A 22,793-nucleotide genomic window follows, 5' to 3' on the forward strand; every position below is an offset into this window, starting at 1 on the left:
CTTTCAATGGGGTGACGTCACGTTGCCTCGCTTTTTCGCCGAACTGAATTGTGGGTAGCAGAGCGGTCCGTCTCCGCCGTCTCCGGCGTCAGAAGTTGAACATTGTTCAACTTCTGACGCCGGAGTAGCCAGCGCCAGCCAATCAAATCCCGTTTCTGAAAATCTGACAGCTGAAGCCGTAGCCAATCAAACCGCGTCTAAGCTGGGAGAGATATCCCGCCGTTCATTTCTATATTTCAAAAAAAGTCGGAGGAGAAACTAACTATCGCCGTAGCAAATCACCCGGTTTTGTATGACCAGACCCTCTTCACCTACCGGGATACAAACCGGAGGAACCAGGCATGGAGGGAGGTGGCAGAGACAGTGGGGGAAACTGGTAGGTTTTCGCCTGTTTGGGGAGTTTATATATATTTATATATATATTGCTCCCATAAAATCCCCGGGGTTTTTTGCTTTGTATGTCGGGGGCGGGAGATTCATGTGATTGGTTGTTGGTCGTGTTGCTTGAATAAAATCCCCAAGCTCCAGACACGCCCAGCTCCAAGCTTTGTTTGAAGCTGTAGTGTGGACGCTCCGTTAAAGGCATACATTTCTCAAAACATAGGTTTCCTATCCAGCCTTAACCACCTGACCCTGACCATCAATCTATAGATGTTAAGCCTAAACCTGCAGACATACAGAAATGATAATGTATATATCTATTTCCCATTTGCTCTTTTTATCTTCATCGTTTTCATAGAATTAGTACTCAACAGTTACTCTCACAGAAACCCCCCTCACTGCTGAGTGTGCAGTCAGACATCCAGTATGATCTGACTCTGATCAGACAGTCCACCGGCCTCCAGTTTCTATCCAATGCCGTGAGAGATGACATGATGGACAGTAACTGATGAGCATTAAAGCAGACGCAGGAACAAGGGCGATGCTACAGGAGACCACACAGAGCCACCTGCTGCCTCCACAGGGGTCAGGGTGGATGGAATCCATGAGTCGGATGGAAAACCATTCACATCATGGAAGAGTCATGGAGTCAGTAATCGCAGTGTGCTTCAGCAGCAGAAGGGTGGCATGCCTTGCTGCAGAGTGGCTTTAAGTATGATCCCGTGGAAAGCTTTGTAACAGAGAACACATGGAGTATTGCCACTGAGGTCGTGCTGCATGGCCATGGGCGGCTGCTTTTGTCAGAGAATAAAGTATTTTCTACTACAATTCAGTACCCAGTACACGAGAACACTGCTGTTCAGCCTGGTATTACGTTTCCCTGTTCATTACTTTAAACTTTTATAATATCACATGTCGTTGCAAGTGAACCAAATGGCTCCATCATGGGTGCATGGTGCATGGATATAACCACATGGAGAAAACTGTTGCAAAACTGCGGATAATCTTTTAAGAGAGGAACAGATTTTTGGTCAGAAGCTAAAAGTCATAATTTAATATCCCTAAATCTAACCATAGAATTATCTCTGCAAGTGAGAGGATTGAGATCTGGAGAGGGACGAGTCGGATTGAGACACGTCATAAATAGTTAGAATCGGAGGTTTCTGAGATGTGCCTGATTTGGTTTGCACGCCCACTAAATGTTGCATAACTTCATAGAGTACTCGCCCACACTTTATTACAACAACAAAGATACATTCGACCGTAATAAAGAGTAAGTTGACATTTTATGATGATAAGATAACTAACCTGTTTAATACCAAGAGATGTAACACACCCACACCCACACACACACACCTTTGGTGAGCTTCCCGGCGGTACTTCTTCATGGCCACACCGTCCATGTTGGCAGGGAGCTCAGTGTGGTTCTGCAGCCGGTCGCTCCATGAAGTGGTCATCTTGATTCTGAGGAGAGGAGCTGATGATAAACCTCATGCAGGAGGATTGGTTAACTCCGTGTCCTCTCAGGCAGCGAGCTGATCACACCTTCCCCTCTCTAAACAGAACTCATGTCCCACGGTATCCTGACCCAGACTGCTGCACTCAGGGAGGCTGCCTTGGTCAACCAGAGGTACAAGAAGTACTCAGATCTTGTACTTAAGTAAAAACGAGTGTTCGAATACTTTATATACTTTTACATTTAAAATTGTGCTCAAGTAAAAGTACATAGTACTGGCATGAAAATATATATTTAAGTACTCATTTTTCAAGTATGGCCCATATCAGATTTAAAAATATTACATGTATGTATTCTAATTATTAATGTCAATGTTGTACTTGGTAAAGGTAGATGATTTAAAATACTTGATATTCTGCTGAGTAGCTTATCCTATAATAATACATTATGACTTATCTGTTGATTTATATTCTGTATTATAAATGAAAAATGTAGGAGTAAAAAATTGCCTCCAAACTGTAGTAAAGTAAAAGTATAAAGGAGCATAAAGTTAAAAATAACAAAGTGAAGTATAAGTACTTGAAAAGTGTACTCAAGTACACACTTGAGTAAATGTACTTCTTGTATTCCCCACTGTGTAAAACTAAAGCAGAAAAACTAAAGTATGAATGTGATCAAGTCGAACATGGTATAAATGATTATTTATTAAATGTGGTTGCTTTATTGGTGCAGTGTTCTGTATAAGACTCTACCAGGGTCCTGTGCTTCAGAATGCTTCTTCCTACCCACACCGGAAACATATGTAATACATCAGAATAAAGGCTAAGCTAAAGTTAGCTCTGTGTAAGCAACGTTAGTTTAATCAGCTCGCTGTTAGTTTAGCAGCTTTTGTTCGAGAGAGCCCGTGAATCTGTCACAGCTCTCAGACTGAGGCCAAGCATTTACAGCAGACACACAGCACCACACCACTCACCGTGACCGTCCACTTCTGCGTGCCTTCTTCTTACTCTCCACCTTACCATGGACGGCTACCCGATTGGTCCTCAGCTACGTACGGCAACCCAAGTAGAACAGATGACACACAGCGGCGTTTCGCAAAGAAGAAAACAAACCCGACCATCAATCTGAACGAGAGATACATTATTACAACGTGGGCCGAGTACATTCTAAGAATAAGTGAGACATTTATTTAACTTCTGTTTGACAGCTATCACACTGGAGAAATAAGAAACTGTAAATGTATGCAATCATTTGTGGCATTAATGATTCATATCTAATTCTTAACTGTGAATGGTTTTCATTTATTAGCAATGGCCAAACTTTCTCTGTTGAGATTCCTGAAAAGGGAAATTACATAAAATACTTTCCATAAAAAAGGTGATTCAAGAACAAAATCCCAATTTTGTCAGCAGCCGTTCTCACTGTAAACATCGCGTCGCGATTAGTAAACAGCATTCACACTAATAAGAACTATAGTAATAAGAAGAAAAAGAAGATGATTAAAGAAAAGAAGAACTAGTGCAATGCTGTTTACATTCGCACTAACACAACGTATACAAAAAAGAAATGCCATTAAAGATTTTGAAGTATTATTTTTTAATCCAAGAGATGCGGTTACGGCATTCCCTGTTTCTGTCGGAGTGAGGGGAGTTTTATCTCGGAATAATCGATTTGAGACTGATCTGATCGGAGCAACTGTGACAAATAATCCAATTGAAACCGGCATGGTCAATGACAATGTTTTTAAAATGCGCTTATCCAGACAAGCCCGGTTTGGATACTTTACGGGCAAAAGAAACATTTCTATTAAAGAAAAAAATTATACATTTCTGTCTTTTTATGCCTTTATTAGCTACAAACTTGAATTTTTATTAAAAATTAATTATTTTTTACATTTTATTGTAATGTAAGACAAGGCTTTTAGCGACAATCATGTATTGCGTTACAATTAAATGTAAAAAATAAATAAAATAATCATCTGAGGCCTGGCGCACCCCCTGCGATCTTCAGTGCACCCCCCAGGTTGGGAACCACTGATCTAGAGCAGTGTTTCTCAAACTTCTTCATACCAAGGACCACTTAACCAATAAAAACCACTCATGGACCACCTAACTCCACAAATATCCAAAAACACATACTTTTTCTAGAACAGATTACAAATCACCTGAAAATGGTACAAACAAGTGGCAACATGTGTGACGAAGGTGTTGTGCTGGCCTATATCATGCAATTGTGAAAATGAAACTTAAGCTCGCTCCATTGTGGAAAACTTAAATGTATTTATTAAAAATGTGAAAGGTTACCAATATACTCACGGACCACCAGTGGTCCGCGGACCACACTTTGAGAAGCACTGATCTAGAGAATTAGAACGGCACTTATCCTGGCTGCCACTGACGTACGTCCGGGTCATTTCACTCCGTTAGAAAGGTTCCTAAGCTAAATGGACTATTCGACTGCAACCCAGGCCTCAGGTTTTCCTAGGATCCTTATCGTAGCATTCGCAAATGTGTCATTTTAAAACCAGGTTATGAGAAAATTACAAACATTAAGGGTTACGTTTTGGAGTCACAGAAAGTGCAGTTTTATTGAAAAGACATTGTTGAAAGACACAACTTGACTAAAAAGGTCTACAAGTTTAACACATAAGTATTTACAAAATGGGAATTCACAATGGGTATGAATGGGTTTGCATGTTGTTGTCGGTTTTATATTTTGTTGATGCTGGCAGCCGGCAGGGTGGATTTGTCCAAGTCATCAAAGTATGGGTGAGCCATGGCCTCACGGGCTGAGATCCTATTGGGAGGGTTGTAAATCAACATTTTCTGCAGTAAAGAGACAAGAGCAGGAGGTTAGAGGTGCAGCACCATGAGCTTTTAGAACTCTGCGGGAAGTTTTCCAAACATATTTTAGTTTAAACACGGTTTGTCCTGATCCAATCTCAAGCATAATTTGTGGGCCATTGTTAATGTCAGTTGTCCCACAGGAGGTTATACTTGTGAAGCTGACTGGTACATCTTGTCTTTTGCTAGCATGTACGACAGGGCTATTCAATTGGCTGGTCTGATTTTCATGAAACTTGGTGGGAGGGTGACCGAGGGCCAGGAAAAAAAGATAATTGCATTCTGAAGTTAATCAATTCATAAGTCGAGGCATTAAATAAAGAATATTCACATTAATGGCACCTTCAAGTTGGAACAAAACACATTTGCACACACAGGGTATATGCAGGAATCCTGAAGTAAAATGTAAGACCTCTTCTAAGACCCTTTCCATACATTTTAAGACCTCATCGCCACTTTGAGTTTTAACCGGTTACATTGGCGACACACTTTACCTCACATTGACTATATACAGTATTGATTGTCCTTCCTCCTTATCTTCCAACCATTTGGACGCAGACTTGCATTTCCCCATAACGATGTTGTTTAACAACCGGCGTAAACGGGCCTTCGCGCGCTATCAAGCAGTGAGCGTGCGATGTCCTGTTCAGATGACGTCACACCCAACGGGATTCCATAACTAAACTACACAGAATCACACTACACACCTACGCAATGATTACATTCAGGCAGACTGTAGAACACAACCACTTTGGACGATTCATATACTTATTGAAAACAAGCTACAACATTTAATACCTTGGAAAATGCTGTTTAATACTTTTAATAGCCTTAATTTTTGCTAAATTGATTTATCAACTTTTAATACTTTTTAAGACCCCGCGGACACAACTTGAGATCGACAAAATTAAATGTAAAAAAATACATCACCTTCTCTTTATCGTACATGTTATTTTCAAAACAACAAAGAGCTGATGAACACACTGAATTTGGGAGAACAAATCCCCAACACCAGGGACGTGCACAGACATTTTGGGGGGCGGGGGCTCAAGTGAGAAAAAGGGCACTTCCCATAATCATTTATAAAAAGTGTTTTAAAACAAAAAGTTAAATATAGTTACACATCTCTGACTTACTGACCAATGTATTTTAATACCCTCACACTCACGCAATTGTTTAATACTCAACAGAATTCTACAAAATAATCAGCTAACACAGAGACAATGGTCTTCTTTAGTATTCACTACGCACAAGAGCAGACAACAAACTAGTACAATTATTAGTTATTAAATGAGCAGCCAACAATAAAAATTATGAAGTTACTGTTTAAGGACATTACAGGCAAAAAGATAGTTTTTTCATGTACTTGTTATTTTGGTCTATTTTTCTTCCATGTTTTCTTTCAAGAAACCCATATAAATGGTGTTCGTTTTACTACCATGTCTGAATTCATCTATAGACTTAAAGCTAATCTGCATCTAAACATAACATTTCAGGGGAAAATACTGACTTGACGTAAGGAACTATCTGGGAAAGTTGTGGGGTGATGTGTTTTTGTTTGTTTGATCCTTTTCACCTGCAATGCCTTGGTAACTGCATGCAAATTAGCGCATTTTAATTAAGCCTAGTTAACGCCTATTTTGCATATCAATGTGGCGATTGTAATGACGTTATTACACTGAACAAAAATATAAACGCAACACTTTTGTTTTTGCTCCCAATTCACAACATTACCCTAACCCTACCCCTCACACCAGATACTGACTGGTTTTCGGACCCCCCCCAATAAAGCAAAAATGCACGTTTCAGAGTGGCCTTTTATTGTGGCCAGCCTAAGGCACACCTGTGCAATAATCATGCTGTCTAATCAGCATCTTGATATGCCACACCTGTGAGGTGGGATGGATTATCTCGGCAAAGGAGAAGTGCTCACTATCACACATTTTTTCAGATTTGTGAATAATATTTGAGAGAAATGGTTATTTTGTGTATGTCGAAAATGTTTTAGATCTTTGAGTTCATCTCATGAAAAATGGGAGCAAAATCAAAAGTGTTGCGTTTATATTTTTGTTCAGTGTCGATACACGTTTTACTATATTCGCTTTAAAGGTCACATGTCATGGCCATTTCCACTGATCATAATTCCATTGTTGAGGTCTACTAGAATAGATTTATACTGTGCAATTTTCCAAACTCACATTGGTTTCGCATATGCATCTCTGTAAAGTATGTGTATTCACTCTCTCCACCAAACGGCTCTTTGCAGCTCTTGCCCCCCCCTCCCTATGAGCCCAGTGTGCTCCGATTGGTCGGGACCAACGTTGTGAATCGCACCAAGCTCCGTGGAGGTGTGATTTCCTTGTTTAGCGATACACAGCGAAACACAGCCAAACTCACCCTGAGCACACACAAAGTCACAGCCGAAGTAAAAACAATAAGTGTGGCTTGATATTGAGTAAGAAAAAGGTTGATAAACGCTGTGAGAATGGGTCTGCAGAGAGAATTTCGCCACGATCCCAACTGTCTGTTATCAGCCTGCAGCCAGGGAGGAGAAATCAGTAGAGCTGCTTGCACTGAGTGTGTAAGGAAGTCTGTGGATTGGTCCATTTGGACCAATCAGCGGGGGCTTAACGTAACGGCTCCGCGGACGTAACGTAACGGCTCCATGGATTGGTCCATTTCGTTACGGGGACGACATGACATCATGATGTACCCGGAAGAATCAAATGGACAGTGACGTATCTCCAACGAGGCGTTTTGGAGAGGTATTTTCTGTGTTAGAGTTTTACTCCCTACAGGGTGTACTTTGAGGGTTTTGACTCTGCAGACCGTTTACATGCATAAAAACCTTCATAACACACAAGGGGACGGGCAATAACCGGAAAAGCATGACATGTCACCTTTAAGTGTCTCCCCTTAAAGGTGGGGTAGGTCATTTTGGAGAAACCAGCTCGAGTGCGCTAGAATTTGAAAACACACAACCGGAAAAAATCTGCCACTTCCTTACAGAGCCCCTCCTCCAACACACACGAACATGATAAGTTTGTGCATCACTATCGGGATGTTAAGAGCATTCCATGGAATATAACAAAAAGTGTATCTCGAGCCGGTTTCTCAAACTTAACTACCCCACCTTTAAGTGCAGTACATTAGCCTGTATGCCCATGATAAATTGTCTTAGCTAAACCTTGAGCTAACTTATCCATTAGCCATACCATAGTTAACTATATTTGTTATTGTCTTTTAGCTAATTAGCTGTAAACTCGAGGCACTGGCAGTTTAGTCATTTATTCATCACCACTCACTTTCAAACAAGCCGAGAAAAGCCGGCATAACATGGGACTGTAAAGTGGGAGGTGCTGCTACCTGTCTGTCAGAAGTGACTGCCGATGACTGTCCACAGCGCTGTGCGCGAGACGTAGAGGGAGGGTAGAGAGAGCATCGGAACTTCACAGTCTAATCTCCCGTCCTGATATTTTAATTTTGTATTCAATCAATATATTTTTGGAAAGGGAAACTGTGCGCAAACAGCAGTAGATATATATTCATTTATAAAAATAAAAAAGGGGAAAAAAAGGGCACTTTCTCTGGAGGAAGAAAAAGGGCAGGGGCTCAAGCCCACTTTGATGTCTATGTGTGCAAGTGCCTGCCCAACACATAAAATGGAGCCCCCCGAGGAGCACCTGAATGCACCATTAGCCTTGGTGCCACAACATGTATCAACATCTGTGTTTACATTGCTTTTCCATTAGCAATGTTAAATATGGAAAGTTTGTGGGGCGGGTAGGAAATGTTTTCACTTCTTATAATGCATCCAGGATTTTTGAACAGTGTTAGTTTTGCCAGAGAGAGGCTGGTTTAAGTTGTTTTAATTTCTAAATAGTTCCTAACTTATATTCAGTAGTTGTCCTCAGATGTTATGTTTTTATTAGGGCTGTCAAACGATTACAATTTTTAAATCAGATTAATCACAGCTTAAAAATTAATTAATAATGATTAATCACCATTCAAACCATGTCCAAAATATGCCATTTCTTTATGTATATTGTTGTTGGAATGGAAAGATAAATGAAAGAATGCGGATACACCCATTTCACATACAGTATGTATGTATACGTATGTTTATTATAACATTTTTCTGTGTGTCAAAATGAAAGACAGCCCACACACACCTATCAATCATCAAACCGTGGGGTATTAATTCATTACGTGTTGATTTCTATCAACGGGGGAGTACTTCAGGAAAGTCGACAGGGGGGGGGGGGGGGGGGGGGGCTAGTGGAGTACTTCGTGACCACAGTGTGAACGTTGTGATCAGCTGTTTTAGCGCAGTTCTCCAGTGAAGGGGGGAGTCTCCCTCCGCAGCCGGTTGGCGTAGTTTTGGCACAGACCGACGTTAACAGCAGCCCTGTCTGTGCACACGGAGACCGACTCTGTCGTCCGGTGATCTAACCGCCTTCTGGAAAACTTCACAAGTATGTCGGTACGCAAATGCGCTTTGTGACACATGTGACGGTACGCATTTCAGATTACGCACATAACCTGCGTACCAGTTATGTGTTACCTGTACTACAGCAAAAGTATTCTCCGTCAGGACTTCCTGCAACAACACCACGTCGTTATCTTGATTCTGATTGGCCAGAAGACATTATCAAAGATGTTCTATTGAGAAGAAGATCACTACGTGACAAAAGTTTTCAAAACCGTTTCTGGTCTTCGGTATTTTCAGACAAGTGGCTACTGAAATCAATCTTACTAACTGCTGTCTGTGCAATTTACTCCGCGCGAGTTGGCAGACTTTATTTTGCTTACTTTAACATCATTTTTCATGGTGGGGCTAAGCCATTTCTTGGTATGGCTGTAGCCTACCCCAGCCATACCCTGGCGCTGCCACTGGTGGGATGTATGGGGCGGGCCATTCTGCACGCGTTAAATATTTTAACGCAATTAATTAAAAAAATTAATTACTGCCGTTACCGTGATAATTTTGACAGTATTCGTTTTTATAGATTGTTAACTCATGTCCTTACCGCCAGGAGGTCCAGGCCATTCTTATCCAGGTTCTTCACCATTGACGACAGGTTGCCAGACTTCCATTTAGGGAAGGTGTTTTTGTAGTCAGGTAGGCTCTCTACCTCTGGCCACACGTCGTTGTTGGGGGTTCCCAGGGTCCTGGAGAGAACAGAAAGAGAGGATTCAGAGGGGGTACATGGTGGGCCTCAGGGCACCGGGACCCTCAGGAGCGAGAGCTTGGAGGAACCATTCTTCAGTATACGAATGAAAGCCTCAGGTGTTAAGCAGTTTTTGTCACGGGGACAAGGCTCTGGATAGTAGGGATCGACCATGGCTTTTTCAAGGCCGATACCGATTATTAGTAATCAAGGAGACCGATAACCGATATTTGGAACCGATATACATTTGCAGTAAAATCAGAAAATCTTGGTGTCAAAATGTAGAATAACACAAACTCCAACACAACTTCTTTGAAATGCATTTAAGCATATATTATGTTTAATTAACTTTTAAACATCTTACAACTGGTTTCCTCTCTGTGCCCATTTCTTTAGTGCAGTCATCTGCAATGAGTTAGAGAGAGACAAGAAGTGGGGCTGCAGGCTTAACTAACAATAATGCTTAATTTATTATATCTGTCTATCTAGCATACAATCCCAATAAGCTGCTAGCAACTGCAAAACACTAGTGCTAGCTAATGTTTTGCAAACTATTAAAAGTGAGGCTATCACAGTAGACCTAACGTTAGTCCAGTAGCCTCACTTCTAATATGTTGCTAAACATGCTAGACACATGTTGGCTAGCTAATGAGCTATAAACCTGAAAAACTGCGAGGCTCCACTCGCAGCCCCTCCCCCCCCCCCCCCCAACTCTGACTGACTTCCAGCGTCCCTGTGTAACTGGGAAACTGATAGAATTGGATCATAAGATCGTGGTGTTTTTGCAACTTCAGCATAGGAGATAGAGATGTTTATTGAACTTCGGTTTAACACATGTATGGCTCTGCCGCTCAGCGCTGCTGCTTGCTTCAGTCTGTGTCTGCGTTCTTTCGCACCTGCCTGTAATGAGAAGGTCCCGCCTCTCTGGCTGGTTCCCGCCAGGAAAATCTTCAGTAATAGCCTATCAGATAGCGCTGTGGGCGGGACATAGCTCGTGTACACAGAGTGGTGACTGCAGCCAGAGAAACGGCCGCATCAGAGCCAAAGTTTTATCGGCAATTTGATTAAAAAAAAGGCCGATACCGATAATCGGTCAAATGCGGAATATCGGCCCCTACTGGAGAGTTCAGAACTTTCAGGGAGGGAAATGCCAGGCTCAGTCTACATAATAAAGGCTTACTATTGAAGCCAGCTGTTGCTGAAATTGGCAAGTTAATGCTAAGCACACTCATTTTATTTGTGTAAAAGGGGGCATTTTTATGTATTGAAGAAAAATACTCAATTTTGCATTTGTGTGTTTACAGAGTCAGTGATAAAACATGGTGTTATTTGCCACACTGCCTGCATTTACTGCACAGCAGATGCGTGTACATCCTGGAATCAGCACAGATATCCATCCAGTCTCAGTAAAGAAGGAACTGTGAGATATCTTTGGGTGTGTGGATTATTTATGCGTACATGTAGATTAGATGATGTCAGAGCCCATCACTACTGTAAGTACTAGATTTCAATAGCAGATACTTACTATTCTCATGTACTTGCAGATTTTACACATTTTGCTTCATGTTTGGAAGTGAGATGCTAACACAGGGACATGCATGAAGCAGATGTTTGATGTTCTACCTGAAGATCCTAAAGAGCTGGTCTATCTCAGAGTCTCCATGGAACAGAGGCTTCTTAGTGGCCAGCTCAGCAAAGATGGTCCCAGTGCTCCAAATATCCACGGGGGTTGAATATCGGGGGGAACCCAGGAGAACCTCGGGAGCCCGGTACCAAAGAGTTACCACCTGGAACACAAACAAGAGTTCACTTGGCACAGTGCTCATTGTGAGGCAGGATGCTTGTTGTTTGTCACTTCGACATTGCAGTTTCACTCCATGAATCCTGTGCTGTGTGAATGGATTCTCACCTCATGGGTGTAGACCCTGACAGGAACACCAAATGCCCGAGCCAGGCCAAAGTCGGCCAGCTTGATAACACCCTTGTTGTCTATCAGAAGGTTCTGGGGTTTAAGGTCTCGGTGGAGGACACGGCGACAGTGACAGAAGTAAATGCCCTCCAAGATCTGGTAAAGGTAGCTCTATAGGGTGGAGAAGGGAGGAGGAGGACAGGTTACCGGGGTGAGAGTGAATGAGCAGAGAAACACCATGATAGCTGCAGCATGTCTGCTAATAGAGTGGTGCAGGAATTAGTCCTAAAGCCGGACATGAGTTAGCATTTTACAACTTCCAGGTTTTCTCATCTAGAAGTCAACGTATTTTTGAACGCGTTTGTAGTTAAGATTCCCAAAATAAGGACTGTAGTTAACACAAGCTGAAAATATTTTCACTTTTGTTTTATCACCTTAAACACGAGTTAATTCGCCAATGGTGAATGTTCGAAGCTTCTACGTGTCACAACGTAGTTAGTGGTTGCCAACACGTTTCTAAATGAGACCACTAAACCTCATCATACATTAGCCGCCTTTAGCTTAGTGGTATGAGCATTCATGCGATTGTGCTGTAGGTCATTTAAAGCATGTTAGCTTTTCGTAATAGCAGTTACTTTTCAAAAATCATAAAGTGGTGTTACTATGTTGAGATCATCCCACTAAACTCAACATGTAAGTATTATTAGCATTTGTTTTCCACAGAGATTACTTTCTTTAAATCATACAAATCACATGGAAAAGTCCCATTGCTTATCGTCCCTCGCAATGGGACTTCCAGGGTGGTGTACGAATATACTTAATCACTCAAATGAACAGGTTTTTAAACATAATCATTTAGTTTGTTTGGCTAATTACTTGTTTTATTGTGATGAAAGATGCATACGTTACCATAGGAACCTGTTATCAGTAACATGTCTACTTTGGTAATTGCTCATTTGCAGGTGAGATTCTGTGGCAGCAAAGATTTTAGAGCAGTACAGAAATAGCATGTCGTAGCTGAAATCACTATACCATGCAGTGTTTCCCTTAGGTTCATTGCTTTTTAAATCCTCTGGAGCAGAGAGGAGCTGTGGACTATTGTTATTGATTAATGCATCAGTGTTTCTTAGGCTCAAAAACACTAAACTCACAACTTCAAATGAAAGCGTTTAGTTTAGTTGCAATTTGGTGCTATATATACAAAAACAAAAGTAATAAAATAAATTAAATTATAATTGTTGTTTTTTTTAAACACCTTGAATTTCAGGGGGGGGGGGGCGCGGGGCTCCGTTGGCGGGGTGCAGCGTCCCTCCAAGATAATGGTAGGGCAAACACTGCCATGGATGTTTTTAAAAGCTGCACATGTATATCATATGTATAGCATTTAAAGTATAATTTGAGAAACATTGAAGCATTTCAAAAAATATTTCTCTGGGAGATGGCGTTGCACTTGAAACATTTTAGCTCACAATGTTTCTTGTGAGGTTTCTTTCATTTCTTAATCTAATTCAAAAGAAAGACAGAGCTGCAATAATATAGGTGAAAGACAAAGAAGAACTGCTGATAGAGATTGATCACAAACACAGGTACCTTGACCAGCATAGGCTCCATGTACTGGCCTGAGGGGATAGAGTCCAGGTATTTCTTCAGGTCCATGGACAGGAACTCAAAGATGAGGTAGAGACGAGACTCCTGCATCAGAACATCCAGGAGTCTGGGATAAATACAATGACTGGTTTATTCCCAACCTTTTTCAACTCAGGGCCCACTTAAGAATCACATTCAACCATAAACAATACGGGGGCTAAATAAAGTTCTGATTGGTCAATTCAGAACATGTGACACGTTGTTAATCCACTAGATCAGACCGCTGTCTAGGACTGTAATGACCGTTGCTAAGGAGGGTCGAGAAAGAGAAAGGAAAAGAGGTTCAAATACAAATCTTAATAATGAAAATGTTTCCACACAAATCATGTTTTGCAAATTATTTGGCGTCAAATATTGAATTTACACCCTTTAATATTTTATTTGGGCTTTTAGATGAAGACCACACACAGTTAATAAATATAACTATTCTTCTGGCTAAAATACATATTTATTTTTAAAACTCAATCAATGAGTAATCTTAATTTAAGGAGTAGATTAAAAATACAATTTCTTTTGGAAAAGATTATTGCCACACAAAATCAAAGGGTGGCTGAACACGCCATGAAATGGGAAATAATGAGCTCTAACGAAGAGTGGGATTAAAGGAACAATAAATATGCTTGCCATGTTGTGTTTTTGGTTGTCAACCTATTTGTTTGTGAAATGTTGAAGTGATCCTACTGACTATCTTTATTTATTTTGTTTTTGTCATCTCCTATATGTTATTGTTATGTCCATGTTTGTGTCTTGTACAAAATAAAAAATAAGAATAATTTGGCGGCCCACTTGCAATGCCTTCGCCGGCCACTAGGGGGCCGCAGCCAACAGGTTGGGAACCGCTGTCCTAATGTATACATTAGTGTTGGGAGTTATGGCTCCTTTCAAAGAGCCGTTCCAAAGAGCCGTTTTTTTTTTAAGGGAGCGGGGTTACTCGGTTTATCTGTGAAATAATTACCAGGATAATGATTGACTGTATTGCCAGACCTAATGTTAATAATCTGCATTGTAAACATGACACAAGGTGGCGCCATATCCATGTCAGTGAATGTACTTTGAATTTACCCTCTGTATGTGTCAAGTAAATAAAGTTGCCTTGCCTTGAATGAAATTCAAGCAACTCTTAATATTATTAGGCTACTGTGTTTTTAAGTGGCGATGGAGATTATTTGTTGACCCTGCTTTAAAGGATATGTTGCCATTACAAAAGGTGCGCTTTATCACTGCCTGGGTTTTGGCTGAAGTGCATCCAAATGCTGCTGCGTTTTCACGCTTGGCTCATTTTCCATCCGAAAAACACGGTGTCTACCTGTCCTGTCTCTCTCGCGTATTCCCTTAAGACCAACCCCATCTCACTCCTGCTGAAACCTACCAATAAGAGTAGGGGCGGGTCTTCACAGAATACGTTTGGGGAACAAAATCATTCTTTTTAAAAGGGGAGTGGATTTTGGCAGGCAGTGAGTGCGGACCAACGATTGAACGATCGTTCGTACCAAAGAGCCGTTCAAAAGAATCGGCTCTTTCGCGACCGACACATTACTAATATACATGTGTGCGCATTTTCTCACAGGCTGTGACTCACATGATCCCCACTTGCTTGCATATTGAATGCAATGGTAGACATTTCTACTGAAAGCAAGGAGCTGAAAAACATCCAGTGTTTCCCCTATATACAAATAGTGGCGGGGCAGCGCCGCTGCTGAAATATGGACGCCGCTGCTAGGGGCGCCAGCCAGATGCCCAAAAAAATAATAATACATATATATTTTTTTATTAATGGTCTCATGTCATGCTTTTCTGGTTATTACCCGTCCCCTTCTGTGTTATGAAGGTTTTTATGCATGTAAACGGTCTGCAGAGTCACAAACCCTCAAAGTACACCCTGTAGCGAGAAACTCTAACACAGGAAATACCTCCCCAAAACGCCTCGTTGGAGATACGTCATTGTCCATTTGATTCTTCCGGGCACGCATGATGTCAACCGTACCCGGAACGAAATTGACCAATCCGTGGAGCCGTTACGTTACGTCCGCGGAGCCGTTACGTTAAGCCCCCGCTGATTGGTCCAAATTGACCAATCCACGGACTTCCTCACACACACACTCAGGCCCCGGCCACACGAGGACGAAAGCTGTCGTTTGCGTTACCGTTTAGTGTCATATAGACCGTTCGGCCACACGAGGACGACGGAATACGGAACTTTACTCCTTTTACTGTTAATGTTGTTCATGAAGCCTTATCTAAGCTAGATCCTAAGAAACCGGCTGGCCCGGATAACGTAGAACCCTTCTTTTTAAAGATAGCTGCAGATTTTATTACTCTTCCTACTCCTTTTAACCTCTCCCTCAGCACAAATGTAATTCCAAAAGTATGGAAGTCAGCTTATGTCTTAATAACTATAGGCCAATCTCTAAATTGTCAGTTCTGGCGAAGGTGCTCGAACGCCTAGTGAGTGAACAGGTAAAGGAGTTTTTATGTAAAAAATGATATCCTGTCTAAACATCAGTCAGGATTCAGAAAGCAACACAGCACCATCACTGCCACAATGAAAGTGGTAAATGACATTACGAGTATTTTAGATAATAAGCAGAGTTGTGCAGCTCTATTTATTGACCTTTCCAAAGCGTTTGACACCGTTGATCATTGCATCTTAAAGCAGAGGCTACTCAGTATAGGCATGTCCAGCCATGCAGTGGGTTGGTTTGTGAACTACCTCTCTGAAAGGTCCCAATGTGTTCACTTTGATGGGCAGTCTTCTGAGTGGTTAAACATTTCTAATGGTGTACCACAAGGTTCTGTTTTAGGACCACTTTTATTCTCCATATATATCAACAGTTTAGGTGAAAATGTGAATGAAGCTACTTTACATTTTTATGCGGACGATACCGTGATGTACTGTGCAGGTCCCTCCATTAAAGAGTCTGTTTTTAAATTACAGGCTGTTTTTAACATTATTCAGACTCAGCTTGCTGAACTTAAGCTTATTTTAAATGTTGATAAAAACTAAGGTAATGCTATTTTCAAAAGCTAAAAAGACACCAGAGCCCGTTTTGGATATTGTTACTATGCAAGGACAAGTACTTGAAGTGGTTACCTGTTATAAATACCTTGGTATCTGGCTTGATGATTGTCTTACTTTTAAACTTCATGTCAATAACCTGCTTAAAAAGCTGAGGGTTAGACTAGGTTTCTTTTTCAGAAACAAGTCCCGTTTCTCGCTTGAGTCCAGGAAAAGGCTCGTCACTGTGACCTTTTTACCTGTGCTGGACTATGGTGATTTGTTGTATATGAATGCACCTGCCAATTGCCTGAACAAGTTAGATGCCGCCTATCACAACGCATTGAGATTTGTCACAAATTGTAAAGCACTTACTCATCACTGTACCCTGTATGCCAAGGCAGGTTTGCCATCACTCTCTGTACGGAGGCTCAGTCACTGGTACACGTTTATTCATAAAGCTTTGTTGGGTAAACTCCCGTATTATATCTGCTCTCTGATAACACAGAGAGTTGCAAGCAGCTATTGTCTGAGATCGCATGATGTAATATTGTTAGATGTGCCAAGAGCAAGGACTGTCTTAGGTAAGACAGCTTTTATGTGCGCAGCTCCACTTGCTTGGAACAATCTTCAGCAAGAATTGAAACTGAGCAATCTCATTCCACTGCATGTTTTTAAAGCTAAGCTAAATGAAATGCTTGTTGATACTATGGGCACTTGTAAATGTCTATAACTAGGTAAATGTATCCTGTAAATATAATGTATAATGTCCTTTATTGTTTTAGGTTTCATGTGGAACCTATATGCTGGTCTCCCTTGAAAATGAGATCTATGATCTCAATGGGACCAATCTCGTTAAATAAAGGTTTGAAATGAAATGAGACTGAGAGGCTCAGTGAGGTAAAGGAGTGTTTAGATAAGTTAATTTTAGTCTAAGTTATCTCAGTGGGTCTCAAACGTTTTGACCACAAATTATGTAAACACATATTTCCAAGGCACGCCTTTATAATTATTAGGATAAATAAAAACATCATTCCAATGTATACTAGAGGACAATAAACCAAAAATATCATTTAAAGTTGGAGAGATACAAAAATATGCATGAATAAATAAATGTTAACTAGATCAAATGAGATGTGAATGAACAACAAAAATAAGTCACATTTATTTGTTATTGGCTATGGTAGGTTATTGGTTATGTTCACATACTTATTTGATTATTAAAATGTAAACCGATCTTTTTCATATGGGTGTTTTAGAGTTGTACCCCCTAGATCAGGTCTCTAGTAATTGTGTGCTCAAAAAAAACACCTTGAAAAAAATTGAAAAAATCTTCCCGGGGGGGGGGGGGCATACCCCTGGACCCCCCTAGAGGATGTGACATCCATACAATAATGAATAAATTTGAAGCCATTTTGATGTATATTACTCTATGTCAATACGTTTCTGTTTTTGTAGTGTATTTGTCTTTTGTAGAGAATTTTCATTTATTCTTTATATATAAAATCTCGCCTAGGGCAGCAAATTGGCTAGAACCGGCCCTGGTACTAGGCCTCAAGAGCCTTTCTTGTGCTGACACAGAAACAAATTGGCGGGGCGCACTTCGCACGCACTAAAAAATTCCACGCGTTCCGCGCTCACATTATACTGAGCCCACGTGCACTAGCACCGCTGCTATGACTACATCCTAGGGGAAACACTGACATCTATTCATCTTTGAAACACATCAAATCTACTTGAAATAAGATTGGAGTAAACAACTTGCTGACATAATTAACAACTTTTTATCAGAGGATTCACAAGATAAATGTAGCTGTTCATTGCAAGTGTCAGAATGCAAGGACAGTGGTGTAAAGTAACAAAGTAGATTTACTCAAGTACTGTACATAAGAACAACTTTGAGGGACTTAATACTTTACTTTATTTCCATATTATGCTAGTCTGTACTTCTACTCCACTACATGTATTTATTACCTTTAGTTACTTCACAGATGTGGATGAATGATGTGAAATAGAATCAAGTGTTGAATCAGACTTTAGTTCCACCTGGAGTAAATCCACAAGCTACCCTGCAGTCTACAAAGTACTTCAGACTAGCTGCACCTTCACCAGCTTTGAGAACACTTTCATGATCAATCAATCATTATAAAACATATCATATATATTATTCTGAAATGGACCAATCTGCACAATCACTACTTTAACTGTCGCTAATTGCACTGTATTTTGATGAGAATACTTTTAGTGAGTAACATTTTGAATTGACATGTAACAGAGTATTCCTACACTGTGGCAGAGTCCTGCATCGGGTCGGGTACCCGACGGGTGACCCGCAAAAAAAGTGATTTGCGGGTGGTATTTGTTCAAACGCTTTTTTCCGGGTTCGGTTCTGGGTAAAACAGGTGCGGGTCTTGAAAATCAGACCCGTGCAGGACTCTGCACTGTGGTACTTTTACATGAGTACCAGATACAGTTTTCTGTATTTGATATGTCTGTGTTATGTGTAAGAATGTGTAACGTTGCTGCCTTCTTGCAGGGCTCGAGCATAAGGACGTCCCGCCGTCGAAAAAAATAGTGTCAGGGAGGATAAATAATTTTGGGACGAGTTAAAATAAAAATACCCTGCTAACTCTACTACAAACGGCGATGAAAATGAAACCGACTGCACGTTTTGTGTAGCTCACAGTTATTAAACGTCCTTTTCAACATAAACACACGCGCACAAAACATTTAGCAACCCGCAAAATACCCCCACACACACAGTACGTAGGTACAGCTATGCCCGCAAATTCCTGGCCTGCAAATTCGCAGGTCTAGCTATGTACTGAGTGTGTGTATTTCGCGGGTTGAGTGATGTACAATGACAATGGCATCCCGTGGAGGAATTCTGAAATGTTTTACCGTTACATCACAAAAACGCACAGCAGAACCAGACCCTGGAGCGCCGGTCTCTTTATTTACTTACTCCTCTTCTTCATCCCCTATGAGTAATAAGGCTGAGATGAGAACCCTCCATCGTATTTAGTCCTTAGCAATATGCTGCCTCTCCCCATGTAGGGATGGGTACCGAACCCCGGTATTAAACGGGCCCCGGGCCGGAAATATTAAAGACAGTGGTAACGTTAAGCACCGACGTTATCGGACTTTTTATCGGTACTGGAGACATTAAAAAAATATATGTCATATGTATTATTGCTACATACACATTATATCGCAGTTTTAGTTTCACCAACTCCGTTTCTAATATGCAACGTATGACTATAATATAATATGACTACAACATGCGTCTATGATGTATTTTCGAGCTTTCCAATCCAGACGAGATCTCTCTCTCCCGTCTGGGCGCGGGGGCGGGGCCGTTTGTAAAGGTCTCCTGACTGACAGACTCTCATCCTGGTTAGTGGGTACTCTGGGTTCTGTCTTCAGGACACAGTGTTGGCTTTGTTTGTTAATTGGATGGGACTTGATTGGATTCAATATTAGAGTAATTTTCACGTGTGTGTGTTTGTTTAAATATAATTGGCCTTTGTTTATGTGATTTACTCAAATAAAAAGGTTGATGAATTATCATCTAATGATTTGTATGATGTTTTATTTATCAGGGTATATGCAGGAATCTTGAAGTAAAATGTAATATCTTTTAAGACCCTTTCCATACATTTTAAGACCTCATCGCAACTTCGAGTTGCATTGGCGACACACTACCTCACATTTACTATATTGATTGTAAGATAGCACAACTAAACAGAGTGCAGACAGACTACTGCAGCCTCCTCTCCACATGAACTTCAACCTCTCTGTGAAGGTCAGGTTTAATGCAGTATGCTGCTCTGTTGCTTCTGTACTCTGTGCTCTTTCACTCCAGTAGAACCATCAGAAACCAGTATTTGACCAATAAACAAAACAATTGACAAAACTTTGAACTATGAAATATATTAAACTGTGGTGAGCTTCAGCGGGGTAATGCCATAGAGGAGCTCCCTCACAAACACCCAGGGGTTCAATTGGGCCGGGGCTGTCCGGGGCTAAGCCCGGCACATAGGACGATGCTCTGACGTCATCCCCCTCACACATTTGTCATATGTTTACAAAAAACGATATATATGTTAAGACTTTTCTCGTTCTTAATATAGACTATATTTAGGGTCGATATGTGTTGACCGTACTTTAAAATAGCAGATCTCTGTGTCCGGATATAGTTTGGCTTGGACCCCAGCCCCAAGAGGAAGCATACAGTAAAACGCAAACGCAAAAAAGTCTTCCGTTCATACGCATTCGATTCATTAACGCGTCCGTTCACACTAGACCGCTGGAAACGCTGTAGTACATATGCCAGCCACAAAATACACCAAACGCAGCGAAGAAGACCCTAGAGCATGGTTGTTATGGTTGTCCTTCTGTTTATTCTCCGCGGTGTTCTCCTGCTGTATATCTCTCAGGTAGTCCACCAGCAGATAAACCCCCCTCATGTTGTCGTTGCTGTGGACCTTCTTAATACCTTGGAAAATGCCATTTAATACTTTTTAATTTTCGCTAAATTGATTTATCAACTTTTAATACTTTTTAAGACCCTGCGGACACCCTGTTTATGTTAAAGGTCACTTTGAATGATTTTAACTAATGATAATGTAGAAAAACTAACATTTTAAATTCGGGACGGTCCACATTAATTTCGGGACGGCTTAGATTGTATTTCGGGACGGTTCTGGGAGGATGGTGAAAAAAGTTAGTCGAGAGCCCTGCCTTCTTGGCCAGGTCAGCATTGTAAATGAGATTGTCTCAATGTCTTCACCTGGTAAGTACTTATTCTACCTCTGTTGTTGTGTGACCCATCTTACCGCACTACATTGGGATGCTTGAGCTCCTGCAGCAGAGACACCTCTCTGACAGCAGTGCTGGGAACCCCCTCCTCCTCACTCTCCAGGCGGATCTTCTTCATCGCCACCACCTGCCCGGTGGCCTTGTGTCTGCCTTTATACACCACTCCATAGGTACCTGCACAACAACATGTTCACAGTTATGTTATCCTCTCAAGCACAGCCAGAGAGACTTTAGGAAAAAATACTTTAGTCTTGAACTTGTTGATTATAGGATCTACAATGGGAACAAAGCACTTATATACTAATAAAGGACTGGCTTGTCTAAAGCCAGTTGAGTAGCACTTGAAATGTTTTGGCTCTATGAAACCTGATGTACTAATATGATTCTGTTTTCTTCAAGTTTGTATCTTCCTGGTCGAATGGAGTTATTGTAAGTCGCTTTGGATAAAAGCGTCAGCTAAATGCAATGTAATGTAAGGGAGCTAAGTGATAATGTACTTCCCCAGACAGGCAGCAGAAGCAACATAGTTGAAGGGAATACAAATATAGACAAACCTTCTCCGATTTTCTCTATCTTCAAGTAGTCTTCCATCATGCCTGAAAAAGAAACCCGCTGTCATGTCAAAAGTGCCAGATATCATCAGTTATTCTCAGCTAATTTTTTAATCACATCAGTGAACTACCATAGTAACGTCAAAGTGACTCTTCTCTACAATGTGGCCTAAAGAAACCGAACTAGAATGCGAAGGCTAAGACACCGTGTAACTAACTGTTAGTTCAGCCATGGACACATATGTATCATACGCTTTTTAACTTGGAGATATTAGTTACTAAAAAGCCTAAATAAACGGACGTTGGTAGAATAATCGTGTAGTTAACATTACACGTTACTTTAGATGAATATGGCTCAGAACACGGTTTACATTGCCCCAGTCGTTAGCTGTTAACTAAAGCTTTTGTTTCTATTATAATAGCGACAGTGAGAGATTACCTTTATTGATTTGATACTATAAACTGCCAATTTTCTTTATGTTGAGCAAGCACCGTAAGGTCACCAACGTTAGCTTAGCTAATGCTAAAACGTTACCTTCTATTCATTTTCAGGTGGCAGCTGACCGTTTTTCAGGCCAGATGCAAATTATCCGAGTTTTCAAATGACCTGACGAATAGCTCAGTTCATATTTAAACCTGTATAAAATAAAAATAATAGTTACCTGACTGTGCGTCGTTTGATGAGGTATGTACTCTGCACACAGACGGCTGCTGAATGCTGACAGACTCTTTTGAATTGCTTGCAGGAAAACAGCGGTTCAAAACAGACCAATGAGCTACACTCGATGGATTTGAAAACCGCCAATCAGGGAACGGAGTTCAGTCACGCGGACTGAGCGGGAGACGACGCGCCGACGTGACGTAACGTAACGTAAGGCAGTTCTTCTGTCTCCCTCCCTGCTCCTGTTCTTATTATACATCCATGCCCTGCTCCCTCCCGGTTGTGGCTGTCACTAATGGCCGTGTCTCAATTCAGGGGTTGTATCCTTCGGGCTACACGGTCCACGGAGGACCCAGCC

The 22,793-nt window shown here is 41.1% G+C and overlaps 2 protein-coding genes across 2 annotated transcripts in view; one reads left to right on the plus strand and one right to left on the minus strand.

Annotated features, from left to right (window-relative positions):
* Positions 1–890, plus strand: part of galm (galactose mutarotase) — a 75,493-nt gene extending 74,603 nt beyond the window's left edge. Inside the window, exon 16 of the mRNA XM_034101153.2 lies at positions 795–890. Within this exon, the coding sequence (XP_033957044.1) occupies positions 795–890 (96 nt within the window). The remainder of the gene's footprint in view (positions 1–794) is intronic.
* Positions 891–4,392: 3,502 nt separating this feature from the next.
* cdk1 (cyclin dependent kinase 1) lies at positions 4,393–22,520 on the minus strand. The gene is made up of 8 exons (XM_034101204.2): positions 22,437–22,520; positions 21,778–21,819; positions 21,241–21,397; positions 13,351–13,474; positions 11,761–11,931; positions 11,475–11,638; positions 9,711–9,852; positions 4,393–4,662 (listed from the first exon to the last, which is right to left on the minus strand). Exons 2-8 carry the CDS (start codon positions 21,815–21,817, stop codon positions 4,546–4,548), a joined length of 915 nt encoding a protein of 304 aa, XP_033957095.1. The 5' UTR covers positions 21,818–21,819; positions 22,437–22,520; the 3' UTR covers positions 4,393–4,545.
* Positions 22,521–22,793: the final 273 nt, after the last annotated feature.

The sequence above is a fragment of the Pseudochaenichthys georgianus genome, chromosome 15, assembly GCF_902827115.2.
Source record: "Pseudochaenichthys georgianus chromosome 15, fPseGeo1.2, whole genome shotgun sequence".
Classification (NCBI taxonomy): Eukaryota; Metazoa; Chordata; class Actinopteri; order Perciformes; family Channichthyidae; genus Pseudochaenichthys; species Pseudochaenichthys georgianus.